General features: G+C 34.3%; 1 protein-coding gene across 1 annotated transcript; it reads right to left on the bottom strand.

Moving 5' to 3' along the window:
* Positions 1-527: 527 nt before the first annotated feature.
* Positions 528-16,741, bottom strand: yl (Putative vitellogenin receptor yl). Its single transcript, XM_077446715.1, has 33 exons — positions 16,437-16,741; positions 16,223-16,354; positions 14,719-14,864; positions 14,240-14,357; positions 13,363-13,506; positions 13,046-13,288; positions 12,875-12,972; positions 12,554-12,655; positions 10,938-11,125; positions 10,663-10,864; positions 10,434-10,584; positions 10,208-10,363; positions 9,981-10,124; positions 9,622-9,747; positions 9,396-9,540; positions 9,213-9,319; positions 9,037-9,126; positions 8,805-8,960; positions 8,123-8,482; positions 7,930-8,052; positions 7,661-7,808; positions 6,649-6,737; positions 6,435-6,580; positions 6,295-6,365; positions 6,011-6,204; positions 4,800-4,940; positions 4,503-4,719; positions 3,843-4,218; positions 3,192-3,764; positions 2,822-3,012; positions 2,313-2,408; positions 1,447-1,570; positions 528-1,371 (listed from the first exon to the last, which is right to left on the bottom strand). Exons 1-33 carry the CDS (start codon positions 16,636-16,638, stop codon positions 1,255-1,257), a joined length of 5,616 nt encoding a protein of 1,871 aa, XP_077302841.1. The 5' UTR covers positions 16,639-16,741; the 3' UTR covers positions 528-1,254.
* Positions 16,742-17,840: the final 1,099 nt, after the last annotated feature.

Below are 17,840 nucleotides of genomic sequence, written 5' to 3'. Positions count from 1 at the left end.
TGCGATGCAATAGTGAAATGTTGAAAGTATATTACTATCGGTTAAATGGTCGGTAATGAACCACTAAAAATACAAAATATTCTCAGTAATTTGTGACATTGTTTTTTTATAAACCTCATTTATTTAACTTTAGAATATGTATCAGCGGTCAATAGATTTATTTCTTTGGTCTAATTTGTACAACAAAAGAAAGAAACAAGACTAAATCAAGAATTTTAGTATTCTTTGGAAATAAAAGTATTTGCTAATATTATATATATATATATATATATATATATATATATATATATATATATATATATATATATATATATATATATATATATATATATATATATATATATATATAAATATTACATATACTAATGTAGGTGAAATAAAAGGCGAAAATAATTCCAAAAATTTTAATATATATTTCACTGTTTAATTTTTTTACGTATGTATAAAAAAGTAATTTAATATCATTTAATATCAAAACTATCATTCAAAATATTACAAGCACACATCAAATAACAATTATACAGGGAGAGCTAAACATTTATTTACACATCCATACATAAAATTAATAATAACAATACTTTCATTGAATTGAAAATATTATATTTGCATAAGTACACTTTTTTCTGATAAAATTACACATTTTAATTTATTAATTCGATTTAAATATATTAATATAATTGAGAATACACGATGATTATAATTAATAATGTGTATACAAATATTAATAATAATATCTGCAGCATTTTTATAATATATTGATTCAATATAAAACAGATGTACTTATTATCCTAAAGGAATTAAACAAATAAGAGACATTAATAAAAATCACTGTTTTGTTAAAACGACGTCGTTTTAACACCTTAAATCGATTATAAATCTGTCAGCACGTTTGTTTTGCTTATAATTTACATTTTAACGTTCCATTTCAATATGTAAATTAATAAAAAATGTTTTCAATTCCATACTCTCTTACAAACTACATACATACTATTCAGTCATTATACTTTTTTTTTCTCGGACTACATCGATCAAAAGTATTTTCTTCACAATCTTTTTTTAAAAACGTTATAACTTAAAAGACTAGAGTCACAAATCGATTTTCAAATATAACTTTGGATATTGAACTATTTTAAATATATCCATTCGGGAAAGCACAAGATCAACTCGGCTGCATTTTAAAATAAGTTATAACCAACAGTCTTCAAATGTATGCATGCAATAAAAACTAGATTCACATAACACTTAGCTATCTTTTCAAGGTAATAGTCTCGCCCTATCTTTATGGTCTCCGTCGTGAATGCCTCTGTCGGATTCCACGTCAGAATCAGAATCACCCAAAAGATTCGGCACCTCTAATTGACTACCTGATACCTAAAACGAAATATATTTAATAAATTGATTTAATTTAAACTTCTACCATAAATGAAAGGTTATATTACACATTACCTTATGCTTCAACTGTAATAATTTTGAATCTAGTGCATTTGGAGGCCAATCATTTGAAATTATTTTGGTGTCGAGTGGATTTGTGAATTCGTTTTGATTTTGATTTTGATTTGGATTTGTATTTCTAAAAAAATATTTTAATTAAATAACATAAAAAAAGTAAATATTATATGTGCACCTATGACAATGGTCTAACTCACAAAATTGAAAAATGTTATTTAATATTGTTACGTATACTAAAAAGAGCCGCCGAGTAATTGCGATCGGATTAGGCCGGGTAGCGTCCTGAGAGACCGTGTGACCGGTGTAAGTGGTTTTAAAGATTAGCGATAAGCTAAGTGCATGAAAGCTAAACAATGATTGCTCTTCCCAGAATTGACCTGTTCCGCGGGAGCGAATGTCGTGGGAAGACATATCCGTACGTGACCATAACAATAGGTAAACAAATTAGACGTCGAAGATGTCCTGAGAGATCTATCCCTTATAAGGCGATACTTGGCGATATCATGTCATTCTGGACGGAGCAGTGACAGTGCGTGTATCTCCTTAATCATCAATAAACGCTGTGAAACGACTGTTGGCCTTTTACTTGGATCCTCCACCCACCCCTACGCAACAACATTGTTCATAGCTTTTGTCAAATTTTAATTATTGAAAAATATTGTTGCGAGTCAATATAAGGTATTCAAAATTAATTTTTACTACGAAAAGAAATATTAAATCCAAGCAGATAAATATTTTCAATAAGAATTGCTCACGTGTTTTTGCAAACCCAAAAGTCAAAGTATCGCGAAACAAAATGTGTACATATATGAGTTAGACCACTTTCATAATAATCGGCTCATATATAGATAATACTGTTTTACCTAAGCAGGTTTGGAAACCTAGAAGTGATACCTCCTAGACCCATAGAGAAGCTTGGGGATAAACTTCCGCCAAATCCGGGATTCTGAAAGCGGACACTGCAAAGCAATAACAGATGTTGAATATACATATTATATACATACATACATATACTGTTACTAAAATACATATACACATATAAAAGCTGATAGTGATAAAGGTACAAAAAATGGAAATGGTAGAAAGGCCCAACAAGTATTGTTTAAACATTTAAATTAGTATTTTTGTGTCTTTTTTATATGTTAAACCCAGAAAACCCTTGACGTTTTATCTTTAATATATCAATTTTTAGCGAGTCACTGTTTATATAAGCATTATATAACACAACATATAATATACAAGTACTTTGTGCAACTTCAGCTTCCTCGAGTCCAAATCTCCTCCAGTGAACTGTTCTACTACTGAAATTACGCTCACAATTAGAAAAGTACATGACAAAACTGCACAACTTTATAATGTTATATGCACTTACGAATAGTCTGAATTGGACGGTTTTCCCAGTCTCTTTTTCTGGTATTTATATAACATAAAGGAACCCAAGAACAAGAAGGTAACGGTGAACACAATGATGATTGCGGATATCGCTTTCCCCGAGCTTCCATTGGTAGAAACAGCATCGTCTTCACTTGACAATGTTCTGCCAACGACGAATTCAGGCCTCCTCTGAAAGATTAGTAGTTTTCTTAAAACCAAAATCACATTACTCAAACTAAAGTATATAAGTACATTTTCAACAACAGTCAAACACGAAAAAAACAACTAAATTTGGGTTTTAAATTATAAATGTACTATCCATGATAGTATCTTTGGTCTAAACAAATATTGTATAGTAAAATAATAACCTCGTTACTGGAACAATCAACGTTTTCTTCAACACTTTTTCCATCACTGCATAAACACTGAGCTCCCTTCAGTCCCAAAACACATATATGGGTGCAATTCTTCGTCGAGCAATCGTTATTCACTTTCTTTTGCTTGTTTTCCTGATGCACTTTGAGCACTTGCACTCCATACAATTTGATGTTTCTCGTCGAGCATCTGTGATCCCCAGTGAGCTTGCACCTGACCATTTTCGGTGTGTTGAAGGACATGAAGTAGATTTCGTTCTCGAAAATGTCCAGACTTATGGGTCTAACGGCTCGCGTGTCGTTTTTAATTATGACTTTGCGATTGGTCAGCTCGTAGTTGATGCTTTCGATGGTGTTGGAATTCTGATCTGAGAAGTACAGCAGTTTCCGTTCAAAGTCCGCGGCAAGACCAGAGCATAGGTTCAGGTGTTCGGTGACTACCTCTGTGACGTGACTTCCGTCAAGATGGGCTTGATAAATTATAGATTTGGGATGCTTATTCTGAAGCCACTTGGTTAATGAGTAGAACATCAACCTGCTGATTGGATCAACAGTGAAAGCAGTGACCTGAAAAAACATCTCATTTAGTGATTTTTTTTACATTGACCAAAAATGTTTGTGAATGTCAGGTGTGTTTATACTAACTGTCATATCATTGTCTATAGTTTGTAACGTGGCACAGTTTTGCTTATCCATATGGCAGACTTCGATACTTTTGTTTCCATTACTGTTTATAAAGTATACATTTTCTGCTACCCAATCTACTGCTATCAAGCTGGGTCTTCCCAGATTGGAGATGACGGTCTCCTTTTTCGTCATATAGTTCTGATGATAGATCTGACCCAAGTCTTTGATGCTGAAGAATATGGACTTTGCTTTGACAAAGATATCCATGCCACTCAAACCGGGTGGGTCCTTGTGGAGTATCTTAATCGAATTGGACACCAGCCTCACCTCGTTGTTGGTCATGTAAAATATTGACTTTGGACCACCGATTGCTTTGCAGGATTTACGATCGGCTCTGAAAAGATACATTTCAACTGGATTAGTACCTAGCCCTAGAATTTCGCTTACAGAAAAGTGTAAAGGTGTGAGCCCATAAGCTAGTGACATATGTTAAACCAGATTCAAACCACCAGCTGATTAGTGACACGAATGAAATAAAACTGATCAATGACATATGTATAGCAGGTTTGAATCGGACGTACATACTACGTGTTTTGAAAACTTAAAGTTATATGTACGTGCAATACTGAGTTTATCAGAACTGAATAATATGAATACATGCATTTACTGTTTATCTACCTTAAGTTGTAGCCTTCAAAGCAACTGCATATGTACGAGTCTTTGGTGCTGATGCATTGGTGGTCACAAGGAGGCGGGTCTTTCAGACACAAAGGAGGACCCGGAATACATTTGCGACCATCATTTCCGAGGACCATGTTCCCTGAGCAAGTGCATATTGCACCTCGAGGACTTGGTATACACTTATCACTGCAGACATTCACTTTACAAGCATTTCCTAATGATGAAATTTAAGATCAAAAAGCGACCTTTACGTTTTTGGCTTCTGAACTAAGTATGGTACACACAAGAACTCACCACACTTTCCGTTTTCATCACTACCGTCATAACAATTGGATATTCCGTCGCATAGGGATGTGTAGTCAATGCATTGTCCGTTGGAGCAACGATAGCCTTCGTCGCACGTAGTAGATGATGATAGATTCGTTGATGCACTTTCTGAAATGTCCAAATTGAAAAAAATAACTGAATAATAGTATAAAAAAAAATTCGGATGTGACCAACCCATGACTTAATATATGTATTTGAGGAATATAAGGTCTTAAAACAGAATTCAATAATTTAACATACATCCACGTTCACATATACCGGCGATGAGAGAGTTTTCGATAAAAATTGAGCGCAAATGTAGGGAAACTTACACGAGAAAAAAGTTCTACTTCCGGTCTTCGGATTTAGTTCGAAAATTTTTTTTTACTTAAAATCACTATAAATATTATACACATTAAATATCAATAAAATAAAAACAATTTAAAAGGTCAAAATAAAATAATGAAATATTGTTTTAAAAAAAATATTACTTCCGGTTTACGAATTCTGACCAAAACCGTACCAGCTTTAAGCTAGTTCATAATGAATACAAATATAAATTTTCATCTTTATATTCAGGGGTGTGGAAAGAATCGCGGTCACAACATTTTTGACTTTACTAAGAGGAAAAAATTCCACTTCTGGTTTATTAAATTCAGTTATTTTTTTTATTTTCATCACATTGATACAAGAATTATACTTGAATTTTTTCGTGAAGAGTACACATGTTTAAGGGGTCGAAAAAAATAGTGGAAGAAAAATCGAACAAGAGTAAACTGACACTTCCGGTTGATGGATGCTTACCAAATTTTATACATAACTTGGTATTAAGCTTAAAACTTCTAGATATGAAACTTCAGTTCAATAAACTATAAGGTTTCTGAATAAAACCTCGATTCCCTATAGTAAAAGTACTACTTCCGATTGACGTAAAAATATTAGGGTATAAAATTTGTAATTTCTATTATATGTAAAAATTTCAGTCTGATTCGGTTAGCGGTTATTCTCGTGATTGGTTTGGAGCTTAGCATGCCCTTGTTACTAAAAAGTGAACTGTGACATTTAGCTGTGTACTAAGTCATCAAGATGTAATTTTCTCCTGGTGGCTTAATCTGCACATGTATGTATATAATTAAAAAAAAAAACGTTACCATCGACTAAAAACCTTTAAAATGATAAAACAAGAAACGAGAAGCTACCTTTGATTTCTTTGCACAACTTGTCTGCCTCGTCGGATCCATCCAAGCAATCTTTGGAACCATCACATCTCCAGGACAATAGGATGCATCTTTCACCACTGCTGCACTTCCATTCGTCATGCTCTCTACAAACTATACTTTCGCTACATGACAGTTCGTCTTCTCCTTTGGGACATTCTGCAGTTCCATTACACCTAAAAACAATCGCAATGAAAATAAGTTTTGAGTTGTTGAGTGCAATGCATTGAGTTTTTACATGATTAATTCAAAAGCAATGCACTCGCCTGGCGCTGTAAGGCAAGCATATGGTCGTATTGGTCTCACAAGCATACTGGGATTCATGACACTCTTTTTCCTGCAAAAAATAAAATAAAATATGAATTGAAGATGAACATCCAGTATGATCCATTGCGTATGAGTGTACCTCTTGAATCTTCTGAACTATGGTTGGACAACGAACTTCATCGGATCCATCGCCGCAATCATCAATCTTGTTACAGTGAAGTTGTACATCAATACACTGACCCGATATACAGCGGAACATTCCCTTTCCGCATGGTTTGTTGTAAGCTAAAAAAATTTTTTTTGAGCGTCGAATATCTTATCCATTGAGATGTTAGAAGTAATGATGTGAATACCGCATTTGTTGTGCTCGTCAGATGCATCGTCGCAGTCAACTTCACCGTCGCATTCCCATTTACTAGATATGCACTTGCCAGACTTGCATCTAAAAGTTAAATCAATTTAAAGTTTAAATCTTCTAGGATACACGTAGAGCCACAGTAGCGTGCTATAGAAATCTGCCTGTTTTATCACACAGCTTTACATACGTGTGTGTGAGCAGGATGCAAGGGGACTCAGTATGACACTTTATAGTTCTCATGGTTGACTTATAAGGGATGAGAGGAAAAAATAAAAGCTAGAGTGTGGCTACAGCATTCTCTCATCTCGTTTGAGATGAGAGATTGAAAATCAAGAAGCAGACACATTTAGAAATGACTTTATATAGATATATATCAGAAATCAAAACCAGATTTTTTTTAAGCTAATACGTGGATTCAATGATCTTTTCTATATCAAAATATTTCAATCGGAAAGTGAAGACCAGATCCAGGGCCGCACCCAGGAGTTCGGCCACCTGCGTGCAAACTTTAACCAGAAAAACAGACAAAAAACCAAAAAATTTAGTTATGAACTGGACCAGACGACAAGAGGGACTGAACGTTTTCAAGTTCATTCATGAAATAGTGTTTTTACCCCCAGTCCCACATCTAGAACATTGTTCTTTCAATGACCAAACAATACTCAAAATCCTTAAAGAAATACATCTGGCAGTCGCAAAGATAATAGAACATAGAATATCTAGCTCTATGCGGACTGAAGGTATACCTGCTATCCCATTATTTCCTCAAAATATAGTTCGGGTATGTTACAAGTTGTAACTTGCAACAGTAATCCACAAGTACTCAAACAAGACAACCTAAATGCATTATAAAAGTACAATTTCTTGTTTCGTAGTTTTTAAGGAATATAATTTTTCGACTCTCATTTCTTTCAGCCACCTTTATATTTCGGCCGCCTGTGTGCGTTGCACACATTTGTACATGCGGCAGGTACGGCCCTGAGTAGATCGTAATACTTAATGCTTACTGGTATTGATCCTTTGTGCAGATCATCCTGCTGCAACCTTCCTCATCATCTCCATTGGGACAGTGTTTCGTTCCATCGCATTTAAGCCCGATGTCTAAGCAAAGTCCTGAACGACATTCAAAGTGCAGTGGACTACATCGCTTGGAATCTAAAAACACACAAACCGATTACAATCCTCTGTATATATATGTACATATGGTACAATTACATCCTGATCATGCAAGAATAACAGCTCACATGCTTTGGCGAGTAACTGGAAATGAACTTACCATAGTTGTCGCAGTTCTCTTCGTCGGAATTGTCGGGGCAATCTATATGTTTGTCACAGCGATTTTTACGACTGATACAATGTCCATTGTTGCATTGAAACTGGTCTTGATGACAGGTATGCTCTACAATTTAAAGAATATTGGTTTGATGCTGTACTTAGATGATTTTTAGCTTATAAACAAAACAAAATACTTGAACAATCTTCTTCATCCTCGCCAAGAGTGCAATCCAACTTTGCATCGCAGATCCTTGCCTTGTCTATACACATGTTGCTCTTTTTGCACTTAAACTGTCCGTGCTTGCAGGTCATTTCCACTTCACAAGTCTTGTTATCTGAAGTCATGACCATATCATCTGGACACAGGCAAGTGTGGGTTCGAAGTGGAGCTTTAGAATTTGGCTCGGTGTGCAAGAATTCATCCATGGCATCATTCAGGAGACAGATGTGAGAGCATGCAGTGGTTGGTGGAGAGCAAGGATGACGGTTCTTATACACTGGTTTTGGAAGTGGTTTGACTGAGGCTAAGTGCATCTGATCCGTGTTTGGAACATCTGAAAACAAGAAGTAATTGATTCAAACAGATATTATTAACTTGCGATCTATGGGACTTAACGTTTGGTTTTGTACTGCAAGCTAGAAAATCCCTAGAAATCGATTTATCATATATCACGTTTTTATGATGTCAAAAAGAGATACTCCCCACAAAAGTTAAAAGACTGGTAGAACTACCCAAAAAAGATTAAGAAGTAAAATTAAATCTGCAAATACTGGAGCTGTAGTAGGAGCAGATGCCAAAAGCTAGATTTGATCAAAATTTTGTGATCCAAAAAACATTTTGTATGAAATGTATTAAATAATAATAAAAAAACTTACCCAACATTAAAAATCTAACAATTTTTTCGTGTGAATTCATCTTGTTAGACCAGTGCAGTTTTTTCGAGAATGCTCCAGCCCAGAACACGTCTTCTCCCAAAGAAGTGATACTTCCAATTTCGACATCAACATCACGATACTCTACTTTGTCACCCCCTGTGTAATAAAAACATATATTTTATAATTTTATATTTTCTGCAACAACGTGTCTGTATACTATGTATGTACGTACCATGAATATGCATGGTTTCTATGATTTTGTTATGTTGGTCTGATATGTACAGACTCGATGTGTCTGAATCGTAATGCATTTTTATTAGACCTGGAAGAAAGTCACATTTTTACAACAACGTAAGCTAATTTATGTATGTATTATTTGCGATCGCCGGTGTTTAGAATTTATCTCACCCTTAAGACCATGTTCGATTATATGTATCGGTGTTCCACTACCATCCATAGCCATCCTGCTGATGATGATATTATTTTCCCCAATTTGCATGGCCAAAAACATTATTCTGAAACGAAAACGTGCACAGTGATGATCATCATGAAACCGATTACTGAATTAGAGATTATTATATAAATTCGTACCCATATTCAGGTGCCAGAGCAATGTCGATGAAGACTCCTCCATTGTGGTCGTGGAAGAGGGTAGCCCGACTTTTCGTCTCCAAGGAGAACACCTCGACCGTTTTGCGATATACGTCACACCAGTACAAAGTCCTACTAACATAATCTAAACGCAAAGTAATTTTAAATCTAGTCAACAATGCAATTTCAAAGAATTTTCTATAGACGAACATAGAATTTTAATTACCGAAATCAAACCCTTGTACCGATTCAAGATTAGCGTCGATCAAAACAGTCACGTTGGGTTCGTGATCTGCATAGTGTTTTATGCTGTATATCGTCTTGGTGAAATCGTTGTAGATGATGAGATTATCTGTAAATTGAATTTGATTTGAATGTCTATCCTTCCGAATAACTCTTTACCATTTGCGATAAATGAAAAATATGGATTATTCGAATGGATGCTATCGGTTTGAAAGTTGTTGAAATAGATAGCGATGGTTAAAGACTAGATAACATCAACATGCGAGTATCATATAATAAAGTTAGGGTACACCGTCTTAGTATAAAACTCAAATTTGAAAAAAAAAAACTAAAAAAACTCACCACGAGCATAGTCATGGATCAGATTATCGATGTGCATATCAGGCAATGTTGACTTATCAATACCATGTCCTCCGATAATTTGATGGTGAACCACCAACACGACATTGTTAGCTCCGATGATCAAATATTTCTCAGGAGAAATCTCTAAAAGTATCAAAGTATAATATATAATAAGGTTCTTTGTCAGTTTTAAAAACACATACATAAATATTTCGAATTTGAAATACCACTACAGCGTTTTTTGTCATCGTCAAGGACTTTTCCTTCAGGACAAGCACAAGTGAATCCATCACTTCCACTGAGCAAACACATGTATTCGCAGCGGCTGTTTTCACAAGCGTGCTTCTTCTTCGGTGCCATAGATGGATGATAAACATGGATACCTTTAAAATGAAACAATTTATATATTTGAATTTTTTTTTAAATAGCAAAACATTTATAATTTGAGGTTACCTAGTATTTTATCCACTTTGGCCAACACAGTTCTGTTCTTTCCAGTAAACTTATGACACCTTTCCAAAGACTGGGTAGCCCAATCGTTCCAATACAGACTGTCCTCGAATACGGCCACCCAATACGGATGATGAATACTTTGAAGCACTCTCTGCAAATTTCAAAACGAGAAGGACCACAATTAAAATCATCTAAAATGAAAGCGTGAGTCCAAAAATCAAATTGACACCTGTCTGTGAGAACCGTCGAGCTTGACGCTTTCAATCCAAGAAGACTTTCCATCTACCCAGTAGAGACGATCGTTCGAATAGTCGAGTGCCAATCCGTTGGGCCACTTTATGTTTTCGATGACAATAGCTTTGTCATTGGAGCCGTCCATTTTGGCTTTGCCTATTTCAGGTCTGGCACCCCAATCAGTCCAGTACATTTCACTGAAATTCACATTAAGTTCATAATTTAGCAGATGAAATCGAGAAGTCAATAGTAATAAGGTGATGTTTTCACCCTTTGACTGGATTTAAAACTATAGCTCGCGGCTGGTCCACATTTTTGCTGACGATTGCCGCACAGTGTAATCCATCATTGGTGCAAACTCCAATGTGCTTCATTTGTGAATCGGTGAAGTAGAAGTTTCCTGTGTACCAATCTACGACAATATCTTCAGGAGAGCCCAAACCAGTTTTGACTAGTACCTGAAATTTGAAGTTTGAAGGTACATGTTAAGAATACATGTACATACATATGTCAGAATTAGGGCATGCAAATTACCAGAATTTTGCACTACCGGTAAATAGGTAAAAAATATATGAGTCATTACCGGTTCACCGGTAATTTATCGGGAATTTTATGGCAAAAAGGTAATATTGTGTCATTTTATTATGATATAAAACACAAAAATTGAAAAACATCTTTATAAAACAATAATTTTACATTAACATCATTTATTATTTCATTCAAAAGGTATTTGTCATCTAATATATAATTTCGAAAGAGACTTTGTAACTATGTATGTATGTAAGGTTTGTTGGTAACATCGAAAACAAACCAAAATTTCTACGACGAAAAGTTGAAGGCGGTCGCCCGCCTTCGACTTTTTTTAAGGGATGGCACCAAAGAAATGTAAAAAATATTTTTAAATGAATGTAAAAACATTTTTCTTGGTGGCGCCGAATAATCAATTATATTAATAACCAATTATTTAAGTTTAATTAATATAAACATCGTTAATTTTACATACATATTTTTGTTGAAACTATATATTACACGTTAAATACGGGTCTACGTGACGAGCCAGAATGTTAAATTACAGAAAACACAAATATCGGAGGGCAAAGATCGAAAATCGAAAGATCTGAAGTCGAAAGATAAAAAAAGGGTGCATGGTAAACGGTACATACTCACTTAATTTGCGCGAGCAGAATACAACAGGAACAAGAGGAAAAGACCTTTCCTCCCGTATTCTGCGCGCGCACATTAATACGGGAGGAAAAGCCTGTTCCTCTTGTTCCTGTTGTATCCTGCTCGCGCAAATTTATTGAGTGTGTACCGTTTACCACGCACCCTTTTTTTATTTTTCGACTTAAGATATTTCGATTTTCGATCTTTGCCTTCCGATATTTGCGTTTTCTGTAATTTAACATTCTGGCTCGTCACGGAGACCGGTTAAATACATATCCCTTAATAAATAAATCTTAATCATTGTATTATTATAACATTTCTCTGGACCCTGGTCATTAGTAGAGGTCGGAATCTGAAGGGGCCGGAAACGTGCCACCTATTGTTCAATTGTTGTAAATTCTTTGTAAAAAAGGTACGGCAAACCTTTAACAATGCATTTACAATCTTTGAACAATAAACAGCCCCTTCAAATTCCGGGCTCTAGTCATTAGTATCAGCTGGTTCCCCCCCCCCCCCCGCCCCTTACCGTTAAGAGTGGAATATGTAATTCAAAGCCGGCTTTAAATGTCGAAGAATTCGACCCTCAAAGCCCTCAATATGAGGCCACAACCCCCCCCCCCTCCCAACGAATACAGTCCGAAGACCCTTTCGAAGAGAACGAAGCGGTACATATGTAAGTACAAAATAAACAAATGTAATAGGAAAGTAATATTGATATTTACTTCTTTCTCGGTTCCGTCGATTTTCGACCTATAAATGGCTTCGTATCCAAAATCCATCACTGTCCAGTACACGTGAATTCCATCATAAGCCACACCCACTATCTGCAAACGAATTTGAACCATTGACGACTTGTATACATATATTACACATGAATTAGTGTACTTTAATTGAAATAAAATATAATAAGTTGATAATAAGAGGTTGTCAAAAATGGGCGGTAAATAAAACCATATGAAACGCCCAAAGCAGAAAAGACAATTCTTAAATTGTAACAATTCAATCTCATTTAGATAAATATTTAAAATTATAGCTGAACTTACTTGATTTTCGCTTTCGGATATCAAGAAATATTTCTCTGACTTGAGCTTGAAGCCTAATATGTTATATTTTGTACTGAATACCATAATGGCTTCCTCTCCTGTAAATAAATAAAGTTATAATAGCATTCATACTACTTCACACTAGTACATACATAGTTGAAAGATCTGCACCTTCTGCTGTGCACGATCTGTTGTCTTTCTGCAACTGGTAACCTTCGTCACAGGAGCAATAGTAACTACCGGGATGGTTGTGGCAACGTTGAGAGCACTGTCCATGGAGCAGATAACATTCGTCTATGTCTGCACAAGAAGTGTTACTAGTTCTACCGAAGCCTCGAGAGCAAGGACAAAAAGCGCCATCGGGTGTGTTGATGCAGCCATGGGTACAATTGGCCTTAACGCAGTTCTTGGTAGCTAAACCAAGATACACAGAGTGTAAAACAGAATGAGAACGACAAAACATGAATGAAATTCAGAACAAAATTTACCATCTAGACATGCACCACCCTCGTCTGAACCATCGCGACAGTCTTTATTGCCATCGCAAACCTTCTCAGCATGGATGCAACTTGAATTATCTTTGCAGGGGAACAGACCATCATTTTTGTCACATTCGAAGTTTACCGGCACAGCTGAAATTCGTAATGTTAACTAGTGTTGGGCCCGATGAAATATTATCGCATGGGTTATGGCATATTAAGTTATTAAATAAATAAAAAATTAATTAAAAGTATTAAATTAAATAGACACCTGAATTTTCTAATTTTTAAACCATTTAAAAATTTTCGTATAAAATTAAATATTTTTTTGAAAAATGTTTTTATTCGTATATGTTTTTTTTTTAATATCGCCCCCCAACCCCTTGAAAAATTATATATCTCGCAACTCCCAGCATGGTATAGTCTGGTAGGTATAATTCTGCTCAATTCAGTCAAGATACTGATAGGGCAATATTTATTAAGTTCTGGGTGCTGGTTAAGTCAGTAGTTTATGATAACGACTTGATACATGGTATCACTATTGGTGTTAAAAGTCGTATTTGTTATATCATAGTTTCTATTTTCAGTTCTGATCCTGCGTATTTGTTGAATGATTAGTTTGCAGAAAATTTATGCTCAAAATATTATTATACATATTCCTGAATTATGAATGTATTAAATCATTATTTACACCTAGTAATCAATTATGAATATATTAAATCCACGCATTTGTTTGAATCTAACTCAAACTATAAGTTGGTTGTCAAATTCGTGGTCCCATAGTCTACTTTACATACATACATATGTAGGTCTTATTACAGAGTTGTCAGATCGACTCTCAGTTGTTTGGCAGATCTTTGGATTAATCTACTGAAATCTAACTTACTGCAATTGGTTTCATCGCTGAGATCCAAACAGTCATCGTTACCATCGCAGACCCAATTGTCGATGATGCAGTTGCCATTTTTGCATAGAAAACTGGTGCATGGATGATGTTGCGAGTTCTAAAATGAGTAGCATGTAAAGTTTTACTTATTCATGTGATTCATAACATATGTAGGTATGTATAATAAGAACAGCACCTATTCAATTTCTTTAGCTCATGCACATATTTAAGAAAAAAACCAAAATATCTTCCTTATAATTAGAATTATTGTAACTCGAAAGTTTCAAATGAATTATTTGAAGTAGGGATTCGTTAACACGTGTTCATCATTTCAAATAATTTGAAACAAAACGTGTTTTTTGTACCACCTTGGATTCCAGGGCAAAATGTCCTGAAATGGTGCCTTGCGGTATCGTTTCTCGGGCGAGTGCACTCGCATACCGTATGTATGTTTGTATTTAAATATATTTAAAATGTACCTTATCCTGATTACAGTGTAACTCATCAGATCCATCATGACAGTCCGCTTCTCCATTGCATACCCAATCCATCATCAAGCAATGGCTGGAATCGTTGCATAGGAACTTATCTTTGGGGCAATCTAACTGATGGCTTACAAGATGTCCTGAAAAGCATTTAAAGCCTTTGTTCAAATTTAAATGTCCATAAAATCTTAATCAAGATGGTTTCGACATACATATGTACTTTTTGATAATAACGTGTGACAAAAAAAGTGTAAGTCAAAACAAGAAGAAGAAACACATTAAATAAATATTTGATATTTGTTTTATATTATTCGATACTATTTTAATAATTTCTCGATAATGCACGTGTTGGTTTTATTATTGTACTAATTTGATTAATTGGCTATGTGTACATATGTATGTACATTTAATATAATCTTATAATTCACTAAAAATCAAATACTGCCATTAATTATTATCAATTAATATGGTGGTCAATTATGAAAATGAGCAAAATATATTTAAAAAATACACTGTCGATCAATATTGTATTTAGAGCACATAAATTGTTCTTTCATTTTGAAAGTTTCATCTACAGTCAATTTTAATTTTTATAATCAAATTTGATTCAACAGAGATACACTTGTTCTTACAGATCTTACGCTTGTCCATAATAATAATATGATGGAAAAATTTCAAATTGTTAAATGAAATTAAATATTATAGAAAACGTTAATTATGTCAAAAATGCAATGACGGTTTTATTTACGTGTGTTTTTGATCAAAAATAAAAAAAAAGTGCTCGAGTAATGTATTTTTATGTTTCAGCTTCGATCGCTATTATTACATTTAATATTAATAAAAAACATTCATAGCACTATAAATATTCGGATCTTGATTTTAAAATGCAATATTCGGGTCTAAATGAAATATTCGGATCTTGAGTAAAATTTAGTGAAAATATTAACTCAAAATATAAAACTATAACATATTACACCATACATATGTACATACATAGATATGTACATGCATTGAACTGGTGATTATAATATAAAGAGCAATCAACAAAATTTCAATAATTGTGTGGCAAAATATATAAAGTCCTAATATAAAATCAGAAAAAGTTCATTTGCTGAATTATAATGCACATTAACTCGAAGTACCAAGTACCGCTCATTAAGAAGTTTATGTAAATAAGCAAAATTAAATAATTACCCAGTGCTTTTATTTTACAAATTCTAATCGACATAAACTCCACTATTCACTAATTATTATAAAAATCTTATATATTGGGTATAATGAGATAATATGACTTTCCGAGGGGAAAAATATGCCCCTTTACTAATCGTATAAATAGTGTAAATCAATAAAACAATGTACATTTTTAATTGCAACATTAATGGAAAAGAAAATTTTAGATGATTTGACCTTTGATCAAATTTACACTGAATCCTTTTCAAAATTATCTTCTTCTATTCTACCTACCACATATATTTAATCAAGAACTAAACATACTGACCAAAAGAATCAGTACAGTTGAGTTCATCGGAGTTGTCTCCGCAATGCCACATGTCGTCGCACCTGAAATGGCTACTGATGCAAACGCCATCGTCACACCGAAACCACTTGGGTGGTTCACAATCATTGGCTACTACAACAAAAGAAAACAAATCAGATGCATCAAAAGAATACGAGAAAAACTAGAGAGACGGGGAAAAGAAACAACGAGTTACAATTATGGCAGCCATCTTCGTCTGAACTGTCGGCGCAATCCACATGTCCATCGCAGACTTGTTTCTTCGAGACGCACTCTCCACTCTTGCACTGGAATACTTCGTTAGGTGTACTGCAGCTCAATGTAGAGACAACGTGACTCTCAGCCAGGGTGCTGGAGACCAGCGCGAGTGCCAAGATGCATCCCGCAGCTCGCACCATAGTACGATCTGGTGGGACAGCTCTTGCTTAATTCGAAGAAGATATTAAGCTGGACATCAGGTGTGAAGGAGATGATTCTGTCGAGCACGTGTAGACGATTGCAAAAGGTCTGGATAAATCGACAGGTGACAATAAATTGGTGGCAACGAGTGTACAAGTTAGCTCTCCCTGTAACTGCCCAGAGCCAAGTGAACATGAGCTACTATGGCTGCAGTGCTCCTACTACTATAATTCATAACAACCCAGGTGTATTCAATTTGTTTATTAAAATTTTGTAACAAGATCATTTCACTTACATATATTTAATTGCCACTTTATCAAAGCTTCGTTTCAAAAGCAGTCTTATACTACTAATTAAAGATGTGGAGTTGAATCATGAAAAAATCTTACTTGGCACGCTTATGGCTATTTATTTGAGAATAATTTAACTAGCGAAAATCATAATTTCATACATTAACTTCATCTTTATGAATATTTTTTGATAAACATCAGCATTAGTCGTCTTCATCCACGCTACTTTTTTTACATACCTCCTTTACGTTTCACTTACGATTACAATTCAGGAAAAAGTTTGCCTCTTATCCGATCGTTTTCATACTTTGCCATATTGCTCATTTTGGTCATCAATATAAGTAAATGGATCCGCCGCCATTACGATGGTGCAAAAATATCGTGTAAGACGCTTTTGATATCTGCCCGGCGACATAGTCGTTGACGTTTATCCATCGTTTGTTTATTAGTTTTAAACATAGATAGTGGTAGTAAAATAAAATTATTGTTTTTATTCAAAATAATAATTTTCTATACAAATTATAGAAGAGGTATGTTTTTAAAAAACTTTTTTTTTATTACAAGCTTTTTTTTATAATAATTTGCAGATACAAAAGTTTAACCGAAAAAGTAAACAACTTGAAAATTTCGATACTATACAAGTTTTCTTAAGAAATTTAAATGGTATTAAGTTTTCAGATAAAGAAGAAGTAAGTGGTCGTGCTTTTTTCTAGTGACTCAAGTTGCTGAACACTGATTTACATTTTATCACATTCTCAATATATGTACATATGTGTATTCATTGATTAACATTTATGTCCATTGCAATGAGATATTTAAAACAAGAGACATACTGCAACAATACTATTTTTTTATTGTCTAATATATATGTATTTGTATATGTATACATATACTTATATATGTATTTATGT

This window comes from Arctopsyche grandis, chromosome 3 (assembly GCF_051622035.1).
Source record: "Arctopsyche grandis isolate Sample6627 chromosome 3, ASM5162203v2, whole genome shotgun sequence".
NCBI classification, from domain to species: Eukaryota; Metazoa; Arthropoda; class Insecta; order Trichoptera; family Hydropsychidae; genus Arctopsyche; species Arctopsyche grandis.
This window is presented reverse-complemented; position numbering and strand designations above follow the sequence as displayed.

Excerpts from the sequence above, each read along its gene's own strand:
- yl (XM_077446715.1), bottom strand. The coding sequence starts at position 16,638 with ATGGTGCGAGCTGCGGGATGCATCTTGGCACTCGCGCTGGTCTCCAGC. Across the intron at positions 8,483-8,804 it reads TGTTAGATTTTTAATGTTGG|ATGTTCCAAACACGGATCAG; the intron begins GTAAGTTTTTTT and ends TCTTGTTTTCAG. Across the intron at positions 2,409-2,821 it reads CCGTCCAATTCAGACTATTC|TGTCCGCTTTCAGAATCCCG; the intron begins GTAAGTGCATAT and ends ATTGCTTTGCAG.